Raw genomic sequence first — 20444 nt, 5'->3', positions numbered from 1 at the left:
CCTTTCATGCTGTTTATTCTTTTGAACAAATTGCGAGTTTTACAAGACATTGAAGGCAAACACATGTTCCCGTGGTGAGAGTTGTGGGACCTGCTGGGCAGAGGGCTGTGAGGACTGTGGCACAGCCACCCGGCCCTGCCCTTCTGAGCACTGCGGGCACCCTGAGCGGACTCACACCCCACTGCTGCTTGGGCTACTGGAGAGAGGCCGGCCTGGAGCCTCACAACACCTAGGACAGGCCACTGCTCTACATCCACTCGGCAGAGGAGAAAACAGGTCAGAGAGGGGAGGTGACTTGCCCAAGGTCACACAGCTGATCAGCGGGGAAGCTGGGAACTCGGGCCTCAGGGCTCCAAAGCTGTGCTTCCCCCACAACGTCACTCCTGCCTTCAGAGCCGGGAGAGCAGAGGGACCCATGTCCTCTGTGCCCGCGTGCTGTCCTCCGCTCACACTGACGACAAAATCTGCCGCTCCAAGAGCAGGGACTGCCTCCCAGGCCTCAGTTTCCCCCTCTGAAGAACAGGGAGATGGGCCCACGGAGCCTTGCAGCCCCCACCCTTCCAAGGTAACAACATGCTGGCTGTGTCACCTCAGGCAGCCCTCGCCATTGTCAGTCACACCCTTCGGCCTGGTGACTCCCCCCCCCCAACCCCCGGAGTGTACAGGTTACCCTCAGAAGTGCCCCAAATACCAGAGGTGGCTTTAGTCTGACATGAAATCCCCAACCAGAACTTTGTTTTCAAAATAATTGAGCACGTGCCCCATAAAACGTAAAACTATGAAAAGACTCACAATGAAGCAACCCCATTTTCTGAGGGATAAATTGGGGGAAACCCACTTGCCTTATATTCAGGCATATACGGCAGCTGCCCCCCAGAGGCCTGGAGGAGCGCCTCGGCCGCAGGAGGCACTTCTGGGGCACTGTCCTAACACACGGAAGGACGGGGATGCGGCCTCACTGGCGTGGCATTCAAGGCCTCTTCCATCTGCTGTCACTTAGCCTCTCTGGCCCGTCTCTCACCCCACAACCACTGGAGCCCCGCCCTCATCCCCCAGGAAGACCTGGGCTCATGGGGACCGTTTCTGGGAGGGGAGGGCTGCAGACCCAGGTGGGCCAGGGCAGGAACCTGAGGACGTAACAGTGGACCAAAACCAGAAGGATGAAGAAGAGCCAGACCAGCAAAAGCCTTCCAGGAAGGGGAAGCAGCAGGTGCAAAGGCCCTGGGGCAGGGATGAGTGTGGAGTGTGCACAGAGCGGCTCGCGTGGCTGGCGTGTGGCGAGTGAGGGGAAGAGTTGGGGGTGGGGGGAGGACCAGGGCCTGGGAAGTGATGTCTGTGGCACCTGGTGCCACAGTCAAGACCACACACCAGTGCCAGCAGGAGGGAGAGTGCGAGAAACCTGGGAGCCACATGGGGCCGTCACACAGCAGGTGAAACAAATGGGTTACAGCCGCTCACACAACATGGTGAGCAAGTACAATTCAGTGAAGAAAGCCCAAAGCCTAAAATAACTTTTAAAAAGCATTTAGAAATGCACGTGGATGTAATGGACTAAAGGAAAGCGAGGGAATGAGGCACCGGGATTGAGGTGCTGATGGCTGGGGGGTGGGAGGAGTGAGAGAGGAGGGGGACCGATGGCTGGAAGTAGGAAATTACCAAGGGCCTGGCCTTTGTCTGGAGCGATGGCGTCCTGGGTGCTGATCACATGACTAACAAACAAACAAGCACATGAAAGCGGGCCACGCAGGGACCAATGTTGAATCAGTCTCCTGTGCCAGAGTTGGGGGGCGGCCACTTCACCCAAACCTCAGAGACCCGCCAAGGGCCGAGGTTTTGCTGGAAGAGCAATGGAGCCGCCACAGGGCTCAGGGCCCTGCAGTGATTGGGTCATATTTCTAAGGATCATCCTAGCTGTTCACGGGTAATGCAGGGGGGAGGAGAGGGGTAGGGTGCCCGGTGAGGAGACACTGCCATCCCCAGGTCAGCAGTGGCGGATAAAGTCGAGAGCTCTGTTTTGCCCTGTGGGGTGGGAGAGGTGGGGCAGGTGAGTCCCTTGGCCTCACACACAGATCCCTCCCCTGCGCTGTGTCTGGGGCGGCTGCTCCCTGCGGACACCATCTCCGGGCTCCTTCGCTCTCTGAATTCCAGTCGGAGATCAGAGGGCAGGAGACAGGATTGGAAAAATCTCCCCTGAAAGGAGACAGGTGGCCACCCCTCGTACAAACTGCCACTAAGTAAGAGGCAGGGCGCTGGGGGCCTGTTTGGATTTGGGGGGCTGCGCACCATAGCTGGGGGTGCGGCCTGACGAGAACCTGAGCGTGCAGTCACCCCAATTCCGCCCGACAGACACTGATGGCAGCGGGTGCTGTTGAAGCCGCTGAATGTGGAGCCACGTGTTAAGCAGCCACAGCCAGTGAGCACCCTGGGTCCTCGGCTCTCCCACTCGCCAAGCTGGGTGCGCAGCACAGAACTGGCGGAGCAGGCCCCGGCGGCGCGTGCAGACCACAGGGACACCTTGGACGCCTGTGGAGCCGGCTGCTGTCATCTCTTTGGGGGATTCCCTTGGACCAGTTGGCAAACCCCGCCCCCTCCACCCCAGCCTGCCCGCGACACTGGCTGCATTGGGCCTGCAGGTCATAAGGCCGTGGGCCCGGGCGGCTTGTACGGCTGTCCAGACCAAATGCAGAGCCTGTCTTACTTGGCGCCCGTCCCTGACTGGCAGACTCGCCAGTCCCCCAGGAAGGCTGGTTTACGAAGAGGTGTGCAGGGTGAGGGAGGCCGCGCTGCAGCCCCACGCGGGCGGCTCCAGCAGGCAGGCGTACAAGCCACTGGTCCCTGACGCCACGGCTACAGGAGGAGAGGCCGCCTGAGGGGTGGGTGTGCACCGGTTCGTGGGCAGGGGTTAAGTTATGTGAGCTGGCTGCCAGGACCTAGGAAAGAGCAAGACAGGAAAACGGGTGACGAGGAGGGAGGGATGCGCTGGAGCTCTCACAATAGGCCGTGTGCCCTGTAAATGCACGTCAGAGGGCACAGGAACCAGGGGCGAGAGGACCCATCCTGGGGATGTCAGATCCTCTCTTTCCCAGATAAGCCTGCCCTTGCTCAACGCTCATTTAAAAAGCCACTGTGTAGAGGGTGGAGGCCGGGGCAGGGGGCAGGGAGCAGGGTGGGTGATAAGGAGCCAATGGGAGAGAAAAGGGGATCTATGTAATACTTTCAACAATGAAGATTTAAAAAATAATAATAAGAGGGGAAAAATAAAATAGAAACCCTCTGTATGTACACTGTATGAAGACTTTCTAGTAAATAAATAACTGCTTTAAAAATATAAATAAAAGAATAAAAAGTGGCTGTGACAACAGGTGTGTTAGTCTGCTCCGGCTGCCTAACAGAACATCCCAGACTGTGCGGCTTAACAACAGGAATGGATCACTCACAGCCCTGGAGGCGGGGAAGTCCAGGAGCCGGGTGCCAGCGAGGTAGGTGCTCCTGGGGCCCCTCTGGGCGCGGAGGTGGCACAGGCTGGTGTCTACTCACATGACCTCCCTGTAGGCGTGGAGAGAGGATGGGCGCTCTCTGGTGTTTCATCTCTAAAGACGTTAACCCTATTGGACCAGGGCCCCACAGTTATGACTTCATTTAACCTTAATTACTTCCTAGAGACCCCGCCTCCAAATACAGCCACACTGGGTGTTAGGACGTCAGCACATGAGTTTATGGGGCGGGCAACCAGTCAGTGCGTCACAGCAGGAGTAGAGATTTCTCATAAGCCCAGCAACACGAGTTCCCTTACAAAGCTGAGCTGGCTCCTGCGGCTGTTGCGTGCCCAGACTGCCAACAACGCATGCCCAGTGGCACCCAAATGGCACCTCTTCCCATGCAACCACGCGATGGCAAGTTGATTGCATTGGATGTCTTCCATCATGAAGGACTTACAAATTAATCCTCACGGAATCTGGTATAGATTTGCCTTCTCTGCTGGATATTGTGTCACTACCACCATCTGTGGCCATTCAGAGCGCCTTACCCATGCCCATGGCACGCCTCACCGTAGCGCCTCTGACCCAGGAACGCAATTGATAGGGCGAGAAGTATGGCCATGAGCTTGCATAGCCGCTCGCAGGAGCGGGTGGACGGCCTGCTGAGGATGTGGTGACAGCACCCGCTGGACTAGCACCCTGTGAGGAGGGGCCTGTCCACAGGGTGGGCAGCTGCCTCAGTTCGTCACCAGGAGGGTCCCCGCTCACGTTTCTATGCAGACGCCTTAGTGAGGCAGGATCCGCGTGCCCTACGGTTCACCTCCTCCAGACCCCGTCAGCGGCTCTTGGTGAGGAGCTGCCCAGCCTTCACCTGAGCTCACCCACGCTCCCACCGTAACCAAGAGCTTACGGAGTTCCCCGTTCTCGCAGCATCACAGCTCACGCTGGGGCTCCGCCTGATCCCCTCGGGTTCCTTCCTCCAGGTCTGGGCCCTGCCTGGGCTCAGTGTGGAGCATCTGAGGCAGAGACCATCCCCGAGGCCCCCGGAGCCTGGCCCAGAGGCTCAGCAGCTGCCTCCGCCTGGGCAGCCCTGGGCCAGTGACTGAGGGCGAAGGGTGAAGGGTGGGAAGCCCAGGGCTCTGGCCTCAGACAACTCAGGACCTGACCCCAGGGCAGAGCCCGCAGGGTGGACTCAGGCTGAGGGCCTGAATCTGCAAGGCCCAGAGTGCCCCCGCCCCTCTCCCTCCCTGTCCCGCCCCCCCCTTACTGGTCTCCCCAGAGAGCACTTCCCCAGGAGCCCACATCCGCACAGAAGCCGGGAGGTGCTGCTTCCCCAGGGCTTCCCCGGAAATGCAGCCGGGACCCCCTGGGCCACTCGGAGCTCCTAGAGCGTGGACCTGACAGTCAGAGCTGCTGCGCTGACCCGGAGCAACCCAGCACCAAGGGCGCCCGCACCATCCTCTATGCCGTCGGGGGGGAGGGGGGGTGCGCAGCAAGCAACAGAGAGGGCGTCCAAGGACTCAGGCCCAGTGAGGACCAAGAGTTGGACCACCCTCCCAGGGACAGAGCTCCAGCAGCGGGGGGTGGGGGGGGACGCGGTGTGAGAACTAGAGACAGAAGCAAAGGTTATCGCTCTCTGCCTCGCGGTCAGCTACGGGCATGGTGATTGCAGCCCGGCCTGCGTCTGAGGTTGAGACTCATGTCCTGGTGTCCTGGCCGAGGCCCAGCGGCGAGCAGGGCTGAAGCGAGACCACTCCCTGACAGCACCGCGCGGGCGGGCTCTGTTCCTCCCCCCACTTTGGAGATGAGTTTCTTGCTCTGAGACAAGGGCGGGATACTGAGTGGCACTGAGCCACTGCCCCTCGAAACCTATTCTCTGCCCCTCTGTGCCCAGGGGCCCAGCCCGAGTGCTGTGAACTGCATATCCAGGCTCCTTTGCCCTCCGCCTCCTGCTGGGTTTGGTCATGCGAGGCACTGGCAGGAGGTGAGAGGGCAGGGGGAGCAAGGGAGGCTATTCCTGCCCATTTTCCTCCTGAGCCGTACGTTTTGGCTGCAGTTATGTCCCTCCAGGGCCACACCCCCTGCCTGGCTGGCCCCCCTCCCCAGGCTCCAGCTCCCTCTGGGCCCCGGGACCACTTCCTCCCCAGCCCCTCTGCCCTGGGGTGACCATGGCACCCGTGCTGGTCTCCGAGTGGCCCCGTGTCTCTCGTTGGTCCCTTAACCTGTCCCTCCTCAGAGAAAAAAGCCTCTCATTGAACCGCGGGAACCTTCCTGCAGGAAGACCTCAGGGCCAAGCCACCTTGGAGACGTGAGTCCAGACCTGTGTCTGACGAAGCCCAGAGCCCGCTCGCCCTTCCTGCGTGCCACACGGAGTGTCGGGGATGGACCCAGAGGAGCAGCTAGACCTAGAGCATCCACAAGAAGAAAGAAGTGTGCAGGCCCTGGGAGCCGGGCACCCAGAGGGGGGGGGGGGAAGGGGAAGAGGGGGGGGGGGGTGGGGAAAGGTGTGAGTTAGGGATCAGGGGCGAGAAGTGCCGGAAGGCTAGTGAGACGTGTGTGAAACTCTCAGGAGACCCAGGAAGCAGAGGCCTGACCACTGGACTTGGCCACGAGGTCCCACCAGGTGCCTTCAGTGGGTGAGTCAGACGCTGTCCTTCCTTGCAATGAACCACAGAAAAGGCAAGTAAGTGCAGCGAGTCCTGGCGGGATCCCTGTGTGGCACACCTGGCACCAGAGAAGAGCAGGCCAGACTTCATGGGCAGCTCAGAGCCGGCTCCATGGCGGTGCTGGTGAGGCCGGGGGGAGGAGGCGCAGGGGAGGCAGAGAACAGCATGAACAGGGCCTGGAGGCACCTGAGGATGTGCCAGTGATGGAGACGACGGGCGGAGACTAGGCCGTGGTCCCTGGACTGCGGGCTGTGAAAGGCTGCCTGGGAGCTGGGACTGCCTGGAGCAGTGGGGCCGAGAAGGGCTTTAGCGGGAGGAGTGCTCAGATGGCGGTTCAGGACGCCCAGGCCTGGATGTGGGATGGAAGGATCCACCTGGTCCCGGGGCCCAGCCCGTGGCCCGGCCCATTTCCGTCCCAAATAACTGCTTATTGACTGAGGACAGAGCAGGCGGCTGCTGATGCTGCAGAGGGTGGCCGACATCACCCCTGACTGGTGTTAACAGACCAGACGGTGGTGGTAAAAAAAAAAAAAAAATCACTCCGAATTGGAAAAACAAATACAAAGGCCAGATGTTAGAAAAACACTGACTTAATTATAGGCCAACAACTGAAATGGCCAGCGTTTCAAAATCAGGTATGTCCCACCCGCTTCAGAACGAGGTGCTATTCTCTCTTCTTTTCCCAAGTGCAGAGCAGAGGGAGCAACTGCTCCAGCAAATGCTGCGATGTTGGGCGGCAGCTCCGCGTTTGCTGAGTAACTGGATCATAGCTGGAAATCAATTGCCCATGAATGTGGAAAAGCGGCCAAGTCCACACAGAGTGTTCCACGGACTGCGTCTACTACCAAGAAGAAAGGAAGGAAGGAAGGAAAAGAATGTTCTGATTCCAATTAAAAAAGGAGCGGGGCGGGGGATGAAGAAAAGACCCCCCAGCAGCTAATCACTGACAGGCCAATGCCTGCGCGAGCTCAGATGCAAGAGCTGACATGATAGAATGTTAGCATCTTGCAATCTGCTGTTAATAAAATGCAGCACAAAGGCACAGAGAAGCTGTACATCTGCTCCCAGGATGCTGCACAGCGTGGGGACCCGTCCCCGCCCGACTACGACTCGCTCACCAGGGCTGGCTTGGGGTCCCAGCCTGGGCTTGGGGGCAGGGGCAGAGGCTGTCATGGTGTGGAGGGTGGACAGCCCCCGAAGGAGGGAGCGCTGGGGCTGGAGCCCGCTCCCCAAGGCGCCCTCCGCACATGGGCTGTGTATTGCCACCCAAGGGTGTCTCTGAGGGCAGAGGGCCCCTCTTGGTGGCCCTGCTTGAGAAGAAAATCTGAGCAGGAGGAATGTTTTGAAAATTAAACAAGCAGTAATAGCAAAAGATGGGAAACAACCTAACAGTCTCTTATTAGTTAGGTAAATAAGGCGAATCCATTCAGCGAGAGACTAGACAGCAGTTAGCAAGAGTGAGGGGATGAGACTCTCCCAGCTCCAGCCCTGGAGTCCTGAGGGAGTGAAGGGCCCGTGAACTTGGCTGGGTGGAAAGCACACCTTGATTTTCATAACTCCAACTACAATGCAGTGTTTCCTTCCAGCCCGGCAGCACCGGCAGGGGCCTGGTCACCGATAGAAATCACGGGTTTTCTCATGATTGACGGTTGTTGCCAGTATCTCAAATCCTCAATGGCACCGCGACTGTGAGACTATTAATAGTGACCCTGTCATTCTGTGTGCTCGTAAAGAAGCACATGATTGCTAACCCGCAAATGTGGTTCTCTGTTTTGACCAATGTGTTAAACATGGTTAGTTTTCCCTGTAACCTTACGTGTTTTATTTATCCACTCACAGCCCTGCTCTGAGGCCAGGGCACAGGCTTGTCCGTGGTGACGAACAGGTTCATGGCACAAAGAGGCTCAGAAACCCTGGTCTGGTGTTAATGAGAAGAGAAACACGCAGAACAGTGTGGATCATATGCGCGCGCACGTGTGTGTGTGTGTGTGTGTGTGTGTGTGTGTTCAAAGAACAGATCAATGGAACAGATTAAAAAACTCAAAAATAGACAACTGGGTTTTTATTACAAAAACAATTGAGTAGAGGGAGCATAGCCTTTCCTTTGTGGCGCTGTGGCAATTGCACATCCAGCGGCAAAAAAAGGAACCTTAACCTAAACTTCACATCTCACACAAAAATGAACTCAAATGCAAAATGTAAAACTGCATCTGAAAAAATGGATGGGCCATGTCAGTGCCAAGGTGTTGGGTTGTGATACTGCACTATAGTTTTGCACGATCGTACCGTTAGGGGAAACTGAGTAAAGGGGACATGAGATTTCTCTGTGTCATTTCTTACAACCACATGTGAACCTATAATTACCTCAGAACTAAAGATGAGTGAAACAAGCTGAGCTTGCACGAATCATCTCCGGAAGGAGACACAAAAGTGGGGGCCTCTCCAAGGAGAGAAATGAGAAAGGGTAATGGAGGGGGGGCGGGGTTTGACCCTTTAAAACTGTTATCATTTCCATGCATTACTTTATTCACAATTATTTATTTTAAAACAAAGACCTGGAGGAAGAGGAAGAAATGAGCCTAAAAAGAAACCAACTCAGCAAATATCAAAACTATCTCCTAAGTTCCATTTGAATTAAAAGCATTAATATTGATAAAGTTCCAATCTACCTTGTGAGAGGGCTTAGATTTAAATTTAAAAAACTATTAATACTCATTGTTTTAAAAATTGACTTCATGCTTTGTTTATTTTCAAAACAAAATTAAAGGGTTTGGAAATTAAAAAGAGGGTGTTTTGGTTTTTTTAAATTTCATTCCTTGTATAAAACATGAGCTAGGTTGTTCTTTATACTCGGCCTGTCCACATGCCTTGACACCTGGCTGGGCTGGTGGACGGTGGTTGGGCAGCAAATCCTGGGAAACTGCAACTTCCCCAAGGCCCACAACCCCCCACCCTGAGAAGCAGGAGAGCACAATGTGGTTAGGAGCTTAGATCTGGAGTCCGGTGGAACCTGGATTTAACCCCCTACTGGGGATATGCCCGCAACCAAGGTACATGCCCTTGACTGGAATCGAACCTGGCACCCTTCAGTCCGTAGGCCGATGCTCTATCCACTGAGCTAAACCGGTTAGGGCAACACAACCTGTGTCTTCCCTGGGATGTTGTGAGGCTCAAATGAGGAAGGGTGCAGTGCTTCACTTAGCATAGTTTGGTGAAGGCTGACTTCCTGTGTGGGGTCCCAGCAGAGCAAAAATGTAAGGCAGGCCGAAACCGGTTTGGCTCAGTGGATAGAGCGTTGGCCTGCGGACTGAAGGGTCCCGGGTTCAATTCCGGTCGGGGGCATGTACCTTGGTTGCGGGCATATCCCCAGTGGGGAGTGTGCAAGAGGCAGCTGATCGATGTTTCTCTCTCATCGATGTTTCTAGCTCTCTATCTCTCTTCCTTCCTCTCTGTAAAAAATCAATAAAGTATATTTTTTAAAAAATGTAAGGCAGAAGATGCTGTGAGGGGCCTGGGGCAGAGCAAATCAACCCTCCACCCGAAAGTCCACATGATGGCCCAGAAATTCGGCCATTTATTCTACAACAGTCACTCAGCCACTATTGGCCTAACCAATGCCGAGCTCCACACAAAAACGGGACACAAAGACAAGTGAAGACACTGCCTCCAGGAAGCCCACAGACTTGTAGGAGGGACATCTACGCAGTGGGATGGTGTGACAGAGGGTGGGCTAGGGCCTGGGCAGTCCCTGCAGAGCCTCCTAATCCAGGTAGAGGAGGTCTGGGGGAGGGGGTCCTGGACTTAGATGGAAAGGATGAGTCGGAGATGAGCTGGTGAAGGTAGAAGAAGTCTAGGCAGAAGACTCAGCGTGTGCAAAAGTGCAGAATGGAGAGAAAGTGGGGAATATGTCATGGGATACGGGGGCTGGGGTTCCGGCTGGTGTCTGAAGGCAAAGATAGGAGGGCATTGATTTCACAGCAGGGCAGTGCAAAGACAACTGCTGCGAGGTTGGTGACTACATGGTGGCATGCTGCAAGGAGGTTTAAAACATGCAATACCCGACTACTGAGTCAGAAACACTGACCTCTTTCCCCTGAGATTGTGAAATAAAGAAATGACAGCAGTCAACACAAAGTCATCTTGTGTGAATAAATCAAAACTATGCCTTTTTTGGTGTGCTGCAGAACTTTAGTAATTAATTCCTGTGCCATGATGAAAAACGTTGAAAATTGCTGGCCTAGCCTACAGGCTTATCATTTTGATTTTCCAGGAAGAATACAGGTCTTCCACTCACGTCAAGGCCCAGCTGCAGAAACCTATTCCTCCAGCCAGGCTGGCTCGCAGCTTCTCCTTGAATGCAGGTTGCTAGGCAATAGGCCCCGCCCCCACAGTGGTCTGGCCTCCATCGGCCCCGCCCACAGCCGCTCCTCGCACGCCCTCTCCTGGCGGCGCCATGCAGGTGCACGGGCGTCGGGGAATGCCTCTGGCTGCCTTCCGGGACATCCTCCTGGCTTACAGCCAAGCCTCCATTTGCGATGAGCAGCGCTGCCCCTGGCCACTGGCCTCTTTACAGTCCGCCCTTTCCTGCCTGACCCCAGCCCTGCAGAACCTGGGCTGGGCCAGCGGTGAGGGCGAGGAGGCTGGAACGATGGGCGGGCAGTTGGTTTGAAGATGCTGGTCTTTACTCTGAGCAGTAGGGAGCCATGAAAGGCATGTGAGCAAAGAAGTAACATGAGATCGGTTCTTTCACTGCTAATTCTGCTGCTGGAAGAGCAGGGCATTCAGGAGCATGGGTTGGATTGACTGGAATGGCTACAGGGCGCAGGGGTCCACTGACCTCCCCCCTCCAAGTGATCATAGTGAGAGCCCACAGGAAAGGACAGAACTTGGGGTTCTGTCCACCAGGGGTAAGGAAGCCAGGCCTCCGACCCTGCCCCACAGTTGTGTCTTTTCTCCCCAGCAGGCACCTTCAGGGCTCCAGGAAAGATGTAGAGCGTCTCAAGGTTCATCAGATCCCAGGCCTATTGGAGAAGTGAGAGCCCCGTGGACATGGGCTCCTATAATAAGGTAACAGGACATTTTTCTCACCAGTTCACAGCCTCCCATCTCAAACCCCATGTGCTAACTAACACCGTTTTCTTGCATTGGTCAGACTTGATCAGAAACGGAAAAACAGCTTTATTGATGCAGCTTGGTTGAAAAAAAATCTTTCAAAACATGTACTCTAGAATAAAACAAAGTGCAAAGTGCAATTTAAAAAAAAAAAAAAAGCAAGGGCTGATCAACCCCACCGGGCCAACTGACAGAAGGTCGGGGGTCCAGTGAGGGCAGGGTGAGTGGGGCTAAATGGAACCAGAAGTCAGGTCTTCTCCTACCTTCCCAGGGCTTCTGCGGCATCATGGCCCTGGGGGCAGGACCAGCATTTGGGTGGCTGACAGCTTCAGCCACTAAGCCAGGCTAGTGCAAAATCACTGCACCATCCGGTTCAGACGGAAGCCAACGCCTGGCTTTGCGCTGCGGAAACTACTTTGTTTGTAATGCAGTCACTGAAAAACTCCCATGGCTGTGCCTGCCCCAGTGCCTTTCAACAGAGCAGGCCCGGTCCTGGACCCCAGCCACCACACTGATGAGGACAGATTACTTCTCAGTGGTCCTCCTGCTACTTGTCCTGGGAGGATGGATGGGCACCCACGCCCACAGGCAAGACAGAAAGCAGGCCACCTGTTCCCCTGCATGTCAGCCTTTCCCGGGATGGAGAACAAGATGCTGCTCCTCACCCTGGAATCCTCCACTCCACATCCCTTACCCTCTCTGCCCACATAAAAGTAGTGCCTGTTTTCACCTAACTCATTCTTGCTCTTTAAAAAGGTGAGGTCCTGGCTGGCATGGCTCAGTGCTTAGAGCAAGGGTGGGCAAACTTTTTGACTTGAGGGCCACAATGTGTTCTTAAACTGGACCGGAGGGCTGGAACAAAAGCATGGATGGAGTGTTTGTGTGAACTAATATAAATTCAAAGTAAACATCATTACATAAAAGGGTACAGTCTTTTTTTTTAGTTTTATTCATTTCAAACAGGCCGGATCTGGCCCGCGGGCCGTAGTTTGCCCACGGCTGGCTTAGAGGGTTGGCCTGTACAGCAAAGGGTCAAAGGTTCAATTCCCAGTCAAGGGCATGTACCTGGGTTGCAGGTTCGATTCCCAAGTGCAGGAAGCAACCAATCGATGTGTCTCTATCACATTGATATTTCTCTCTCCCCCTCCCCCCTCCTTTCCACTCTCTCTGAAAATCAATGGAAAAAATATCCTTAGGGTGAGGATTAAAGAATAAAAGGCAGATGAAGCCCTGACTTTTCCAGGCTTCCTGACCATCCCCAGCTCCTATTCCTCTGTCCCAGTCCCAATGCCACTGGACAGTATCTGTTTCCACTAGATTCCACGCTCACGGGCAGAGCTGCTGATTGTCAGGCTCTAAATCTAGTAGAGATGTCAGGTGATTTTTAAATGAAGGAACAAATGAAACCAGGGGAAGAGCCCCAAGATTCTAAGACAGCAGAATGGGACCAAGTTCTGTATTTTAAAATCATGTCCCGCTGCAGGGACCATGAAAGGAGCTGGGGAAGGGAAACGAAAAGTCATCTTTACATCTGATGTGTCTACATCAGATTTCCTTAAGAGGTTTCCATTTCTTAAAATAATAACAACTGAAGCAGTCTGGCCCAAGTCACTTGATCACTGAAGGGAAGGGGAGAGGGCGAAGGGAAGGGGAGAGGGCGAAGGGAAGGACTGGCCTAAGCAAGCACGTGGTAGGAGCAGGCCGACAGGCCACAAACCCAGGCCCCCGCTGCTCTACCCAACACTGCCTTCCACGTGGATTTAAAGAGAGAAGACATCTTCCACAGCATTTTCATTGCTCATTTTATTTCAACAGTCAACTGGCCCCAGAGAAGAAGTGCTGACATCTCAGGTACTTTGGAAGGACCATTCTATTCTGGGAACAAACAGCCTACTTTTTAAAGCTGGCAAACACTAAAAAACAACAAGTAATAAAACGTTAATGCATTTTTTAAAACAAGAAAGATGCCTATAAATGGCTTAAACTTTATGGAGGGAAGGGGAGGGTAGCACAGGGGTCACGATGCTTGCTAGTAAAGGCCCCTGGAGAAGGGGCGAGGGGCAGTGGGAGACAGGGCAGCAGAGAAGGACACTCCAGAACCTGCTGTCAGTGCCCTGCCCGGCTGCTCGCACCAGCCCCTGGATGTGCTGGAAGCTTGATGTTTGTGCTGCCAGCCCCTGGGACCAGGCAGAGGCAGAAGGCTGAAATACATGGTGCCTCCCGTCTTGCAGTGGGGCCTGGGGAAATCAAAGAATGCTTCTGAGGGCGAGTCACATAAAAGGTAGCACAGCCCAGAGATGGTTAAATTCATTCCTAAATGGGAGTTCCCATCAGCCCCCACTCCTCAGAGGCCTGGTCCCCCCCTGGTTAACTTCATCCTCCACTCTCCTGTTCCAGCTCATATTTCAGGATTGAAACTTAGAAACCACCCTCTTTCCTCCTATCTTGAAATGGGAATTAACTCTATTTTATGTCTATCACTGTCCACCCTCCCTAACATCACTAAACACAGACAAGAAAATCATTGCTGTCACCCCCCCGATGCCCCATTTTGCTGGCCAGAGGCCCGGGGCCTAGTCGGACTGCTCCTGAGACGATGGCTGGCTGGGCTCAGGAGGCATCCCTGCAACCTGGTCATCTGCAAAGAACAAAAAAGAGGGGATGCATTTAGGAATAGGAAAAATTACCTATTTTCAGGTGTAAGCTTTCTACAAGGCTTCTCATCATTCCCAGGCCCTAAGGAGAATTTGCCTTGGATTTGCTGGGTGTCAGGAGGCTGGAATTCTAGTCCTCATATGATACAGGCTCAAGTCCTGCCTGCCACAGGCTGGGTGGCATGAAACAAACTACCGGAAGCTCTGAACCAGTTCCTCCTCCTGTAAATGAAACGATGCCTACCTTGCAACATCAGGTCAGCATGGGACCAGGGGGAACAGTGAGAACTAACTTCCACTATTGGCTTCATCATTTCAGGTTCTGGTTAATCCTCAGAATAACCACATGAGGTGGGGAGCATTACCAGTCCACTGCGACAGACACTGAAACTGAGGCACCAAGGAGTGGTTTAGCTTGCCCAAGGCCACACAGCTGGTAAGTGCTAGAGCCAGGACTTATGCCCAGGCCAGCACCAGGGCCAGCAAGCTTCAAGCCACACTCGACCATCTCTCCAGCTAACAAGATGCAGGCGTCTCACACACAGCAGGTGTGCAACAGGCCTCAGTTCCCTCTTCAGTAAAACGAGAAGGACATCACCAGCCTAACCTCAGGGGAAAATTAAAAGGAAAAAAAATCCTTGAATGTATAAGTAACACAACCCAGAGATGGTTAAATTCATTCTGCAAAGGGCCCTAAAAAACAAATTCCTCAAAGCATTTTCACATCTAAAATTTCAGTTGACCTTCACAGTAACCCTGTGAAGAGGCCCATTTTACAGATGAAAAGACTGAGGCCTAGAGAAGGGTGGGTGAGTGACTAAGATCACCCAGTGCATCGGTGGCAGAGCCAAGAAGGATAGGGTCTCTAGCCCTTGGTCAGGTTCTCTCCAGAGTGGCCTGAGGAGAGGAATCACCCCTACCAGACCCAAACTGGCTCCTGCTGCTGTTCCAGGCTTGGCATTTGTCATTTCCCCAGCCAGAGAGGCCTGGCACCTCTGGTCTGAACATACCACATACACACCTCCCTCCACATCTTTGCCCAGGGGCACTAATAGAGCCAGACACATAATTCTGTTGAAATCTGAGCTCTGCCATTTATAGCTACAAGAACCCCTCTGGGCTCTATTGGTTTCCTTACCTCCTTGGGGGCCCACCTCCTTGATGCCTGCCTACAGAATTTAGGGGAGGGGTCTAAGGAGAAAGCGTATCCCAGGCCCAGCACATTTTAATTCTGTTCTCAATCACCCCTCTCTCCACATCTATTTTGATTAGCCCCCTTCCTCCAGAAAGTCTTCCTGGCTCCCTACAAAGCGGAAGACTGAGCTCTTACCCGCGGTCTCCTGGTCCGCATCAGACGGGACGGTCAGTGAGAAAGGTGCTGGTGGCGGTGGTGGTGGCGGTGGTGGCAGGAAATGGATCCCAGCGAGGAAGCCTGGTGGGAGGAACGGGGGCGGGGGTGACAGGGGTGGCGGCAGCAGGGGTGGCGGCTGCGGCATCAGGGGTGATGGTGATGGTGATGGTGGCGGAGGCGGAGGCGGAGGCGGTGGCGGAGGCGGATAGCTTGGCTGGAAGTTTTCCACTGGCTCTGGCACCTGCATGGCACACCAAGCAGAGAAGCCAAAAAGGGGAGAGGATTAGCCAGATGGGCTGATCAAACATGATGTTCTCTCGAATTGGGGGGGTCCCATGGGCTGGACACAGGCACTTGAAATGGGGTGCTCAGCAAAGAAATTACTGACGGCAAGAAGGAACGCAGGCACACCTCCGATCAGCCTGGGGGACAGCCGTTCCGGCCCCTGACTGCACCCTCTCTAAGCTGCTGAGCGGCTGAGGCAGAACTGGATCGCGTCTGTCTGACCCACTGCTCAGCGCTCGGCCAGGGTCCCAGGGCATCCCAGCCACCTGTGGTCCATTGTCGGGCAATGACTTAGACTCCAGAGCCAGGGCCTTCTCCTGGGTGGAGTGCAGCTGTGACTGAGTCAGAATAGCTGGGTGACCTCAGGAAAAGGGGCTCCAGCCACCACCATTCTGTGCTTCTGTTGCTTCTTCCGAAGATGGAAGCCAACCCCCTGACACAGGACCCCAAGGCTGGAAGGGAGGGATCTGAAGGGAGGATGACTACACAGCTCAGAGCGCATCTAAGACATGAATGTAATGAAAATAGTCATGAATGTCAGGTGTAGTTCCTACTATTTACTTCCATCCAGATACATCAGAGCAGCGCTCCACAAGCTGTGTTCCAGAGAACTTGGAGTCCTACAAGATTATTCTAAACTGCTTTTAAAGTGTTCGTTGTCAAGGGAGTTTGAGAAACTCCACATATTGACTCACCACAATGGTGAGTCCCATATAAGCGCATTAAAGCCTTGAGGCCGTCTGCAAAAGCCTTAGGCCAGGGGTCCTCAAACTACGGCCCGCGGGCCACATGCAAATACAAATATTGTATTTGTTCCCGTTTTGTTTTTTTACTTCAAAATAAGATATGTGCAGTGTGCATAGGAATTTGTTCATAGTTTTTTTAAAAACTATAATCTGGCCCTCCAACGGTCTGAGGGATAGTGAACTGGCCCCGTTTAAAAAGTTTGAGGACCCCTGCCTTAGACTAACCAGCATGTCCTAACTTAATCTGACCACAAAGAAGAGAGGAAAGCCTACTCTCAAGTGCCTACTACGTGCCAGACCCCGTGCAGGCCCTTCACACGCATCGCACCCTCCTCTCGCGAGGCCCCGCTGACAGATGGAGCCGAGCGAGGTCCTCCGAGGCCACAGAGCTGTAAGAAAAGGACGAGGGGGCCCAGGCCTGTCCAGCTCCAGGCCTGGGATCTTTTGTGGGAGAACAAAAGCAGCAGCAGGTGGGACAGAGACAGAAATAAAAGGTGGGAGAGTCTTGGGGGTTATCTCGGAGCCTGGGCAGGGGGAGCAGACACGGTTCGAAGCAATTCATAGGCTCTTGGGTTTGAAACAGCTTTACAAATAAATATTGGATCCACTATCCAGACAGGAAAGGGTAGGAGGGGGATTATTAGCCCTTTAATTCCAAGCGACTTGGCCGTTTCTGCCTGGATCACAGCTCCTGCCTGGGGCCTGATAAACCGACGGAGATCACACCCTGACAATGGCAGTCTGGCAGGCCCGTCAGTCAGCGCTGCTCCGGACGCCAGGCTTCTGTGCGAGCAGACGGTGGGTGTGCGCTCCACTTGGCCAGAGCCCCTCTTTGTGTGGAGGCTGGAGGGGCCATGCTGTCCCTGGGCTGCAAGGGGGTGGCCAGCACCCACAGGGCAGGGCGGTGGGGCACTTTGTGTACCTCCGTCTGAGAGACAGGCTCAGGGAAGCAGAGTCAGGGCAGTCAGTGTGCATCCTGCTCTGTCGCTAATCTGCTGTGAATTTTGATCCCAGTGCCTCACTCACTCATTCTGTGACGTTGGACAAACCCGTAACTTCCTCTTCCCTACAATGGAATTATACCCCGTGCTCTGAAGACTCAAATAGAGGGGCAGGCACCCTAGAAATATCAAGACCAGTGGTTTTCAGACCTTTCCCCCTTGAATCAATGGAAAATGATCCTATATCAGTGATGGCGAACCTTTTGAGCTCGGCATGCCAGCATTTTGAAAAACCCTAACTTAACTCTGGTGCTGTGTCACATATAGAAATTTTTTGATATTTGCAACCATAGTAAAACAAAGATTTATATTTTTGATATTTATCTTATATATTTAAATGCCATTTAACAAAGAAAAATCAACCAAAAAACTGAGTTTGCATGTCACCTCTGACACTCGTGTCATAGGTTCGCCATCACTGTCCTATATAATAAAGCAGTAATATGCAAATTGACCGTCACATCCTCACACAAGATGGCCACGCCCATGTGGTCCCAAGATGGCCGCACCCATGTGGTCCCAAGATGGCTGGCAAGGGAGGACTGTTGGGGGCGACCGGGCCTGCAGTGGAGGGCAGTTGGGGATGACCAGGCCAGCAGGGGTGTGGTTAGGGGCACTCAGGCAGGCTAGCGGTTGGCAGCCAGCAGTCCTGGTTTGTGAAGGGATGTCCGACTGCCGCTTTAGGCGCTTATAGAGCACACCAGTTAGTAACTCACCACTGACCTCATAAAGGGATTACATCTCATTCCTTCTTTCAACACATAGATCTTTAGGGGATAGGTGTTTGGGAAAAGGTTTCCATATTTTTCATGACTAAGCTTAAATGCCACTTCCTCTTGAAAACCCTGTGCAGTCCCAAGTGGGCCATACCCTGGGCAGGGGCCCTACAGCTGCTCCTCGCTCTGCCCTCAACTGTATGGCAGCAGGACAGTGGCATTTCCCTCCTGGTACCAGCAAAACGAAGAGCCTGTGGCCCCGGCATTCCACGCGTCCAGGCTGGTGGTCACTTAGTGTTCCCAGGTTTACCTACGTGTCTGCGATCCTTCTTGCCTGAGCTCCCAGAGCCGTTTAGCCTACAGCTCTGAAAAGCAAACGCCACAGCGCAGGCTGACCAGTCTACACATGATGAGACTCACAACATGTGTGCACTCCCAGAGGTCTGCACAGTACAGGCCGAGGGGCCTGGCAGAGTGGGCACACCAATGGCTTTCTGGGACTGAGCATATGTAAGAGCAGCAGAGCAGATGGGATATGGAGGAACCAGAAAGGAGTCAGGATGGGACTCACCGAGCCTTCTCCATGGTAGTGGCTGAAGGACACGTGCCGGAAGCCCTGCTGCAGGGAGATGCCCAGGCCCGGGGAGGGATCCTGGTAGCCCATCGGGAACGGGCGATAGTACATGCTGGAGCAGCTGGGATACAGCTTGGAAGGCTCTCTCTCCAGGTACTCAGACCGCACCATAGCATCCGAGTTGATGCTCAGAGAGAGCCCTGAAAGAGCAAGCAATGGGAGAAGTATTAAAAACACAAAGAGCGAGGGAACAAGCATCACATTACTGTCCAAAGATGGGACAAACATTCAGGCCCTTTTACACAGAGCTCCCACATCCGTTATGCTTTTCACCCTCCCTGCTTTCTAAACCTTTCAGCCATGTCCCACATTCTTAGAAAAAGTCCTCAGCACAGCCATGAAGCCCCAGGCAGCCGACCCTGCCTCCACTCCAGCCTCCTCCAGTGAGATGACCTGGCAGCTTCTTCTCTCTCATCCCCCTCAAAGCCCTTGCAGATGCTGTTCCCTAACCTCGGAGGGCTCTCCCTTCAGCCCACTTTGCCTCCTAGTCCTCAGTCCTCAGCATCTCCTCCTCCTAAGACCTCAGCTAAGCCGTTAGCTGTTAGAGCTCTCTACACGGATGTGTGATTCTTTATTAGTGTTCCCCTCACAAGGACGAGATGCTTAGGGAAGGAATCTGACTCCCCGCACCTTTTGCCACTATGTCTGGCAGTTAGGTGCTCAGCTCCTGTGCGTGGAGAGAGGAAGCATGTGCCAGTGGAAAGGCATCCTTCTCCTATAGGACTGCTGTTCCAGGTCTGTCCTCCCCATCTAGTTCCCTGGGGACCAGACTTTCCTAGAACATCCCAGAAGATAGAAATGGCCGTGGGGGAGCACCCAAGCCAATCTCCTTACACATGGGCGGGAGACTGGCACACCACAGGGAAAACCAACAGGGGCCTGCACTTCAAAATGGCCGTTTTTAAAAAGCCTCGGACCTACATGTGACCTGAAGTTGTGCTTTAATAGCGAAAGCATAATTTACATTGTTACATAAAGAACATTGTAACTTATGCACATGGTGGGCAGGAGAAAAAACAGACAATATCTCAATGAACTATCTTCTCCTCCGTGGAGCAGAAAGGCTGTCGCATCCCCACCCACGCCCAGGGAAAGGGCACAAAATGAGGTGCGCAGGCGCATTGGGCCAGGGCTCCGATGAAGGGCGGGGCCTTCAGAAAGACCAGAAGCGTGCGCAGGCGCAATCATAGTTTAGAAAGCCCATCTGTCTGCAGAAAGTCCTGCCAGTGGAGCCTCCCGCCCAAAAAGGAGCGGGAAAGGGCGCGCAGGCGGGTTGGAGCAAGGCACAGCGGAAGGGAGGTCTTCTGGGAAAAGCCTCCCGCTCCTGGAAATGGGGGGAAGTGCGCAGGCGCGGTCAGCATGGCGCTGGCCCACCCACAGAGACATTTTGTGGGGGAGGTGCCTGCAGCCCAAGAAAAGAGCGGGAAGAGCTGCGCAAGCGCAGTAGGGCCATTGTCTCCACAAGACGCCCCAGCTAAGCAGCCTGGACGCCATTTTTTTTTCTTGCAAGATGGAACGGCAGAAATTGTAGCTAAATATTGAAAGCCATCTTCACCACCCACTCTTTTCTCTCCCTTTTACCTTTTTGCAAAAAGGCACCCAACCCAAACCTGTACGTGGAGAAAGGTTTCTGAAAGCAAATTTAACTCAGAAAGCATTTCCCCATCCCCCTCCGGGAACACGAACATGGGGGGCAGGGAGGGTGCCGCCCTGAGCGGAACCCATGGCACAAGAAGGTCACATGGGACCTGGGGATCTTACCGTAGGCGAACGGCGGCGGCGGCCTGGGTTGCGGAGGCC

The 20444-nt window shown here is 54.2% G+C and overlaps 1 protein-coding gene across 1 annotated transcript in view; it reads right to left on the bottom strand.

The window, feature by feature from the left end:
* Positions 1-13748: 13748 nt before the first annotated feature.
* DMRTB1 (DMRT like family B with proline rich C-terminal 1) overlaps positions 13749-20444 on the bottom strand; it is a 7023-nt gene continuing 327 nt past the window's right edge. Inside the window, exons 2-4 of the mRNA XM_015566989.1 lie at positions 18582-18784; positions 15242-15503; positions 13749-13895 (exon numbers count right to left, since the gene is read on the bottom strand). Coding sequence (XP_015422475.1) covers positions 13831-13895; positions 15242-15503; positions 18582-18784 — 530 coding nt within the window. The 3' untranslated portion in view covers positions 13749-13830. The remainder of the gene's footprint in view (positions 13896-15241; positions 15504-18581; positions 18785-20444) is intronic.

The sequence above is a fragment of the Myotis davidii genome, unplaced genomic scaffold (assembly GCF_000327345.1).
Source record: "Myotis davidii unplaced genomic scaffold, ASM32734v1 scaffold79, whole genome shotgun sequence".
Classification (NCBI taxonomy): Eukaryota; Metazoa; Chordata; class Mammalia; order Chiroptera; family Vespertilionidae; genus Myotis; species Myotis davidii.
Note: the sequence above shows the minus strand (reverse complement) of the source record. Positions and strands in the feature narration are given on the sequence as shown.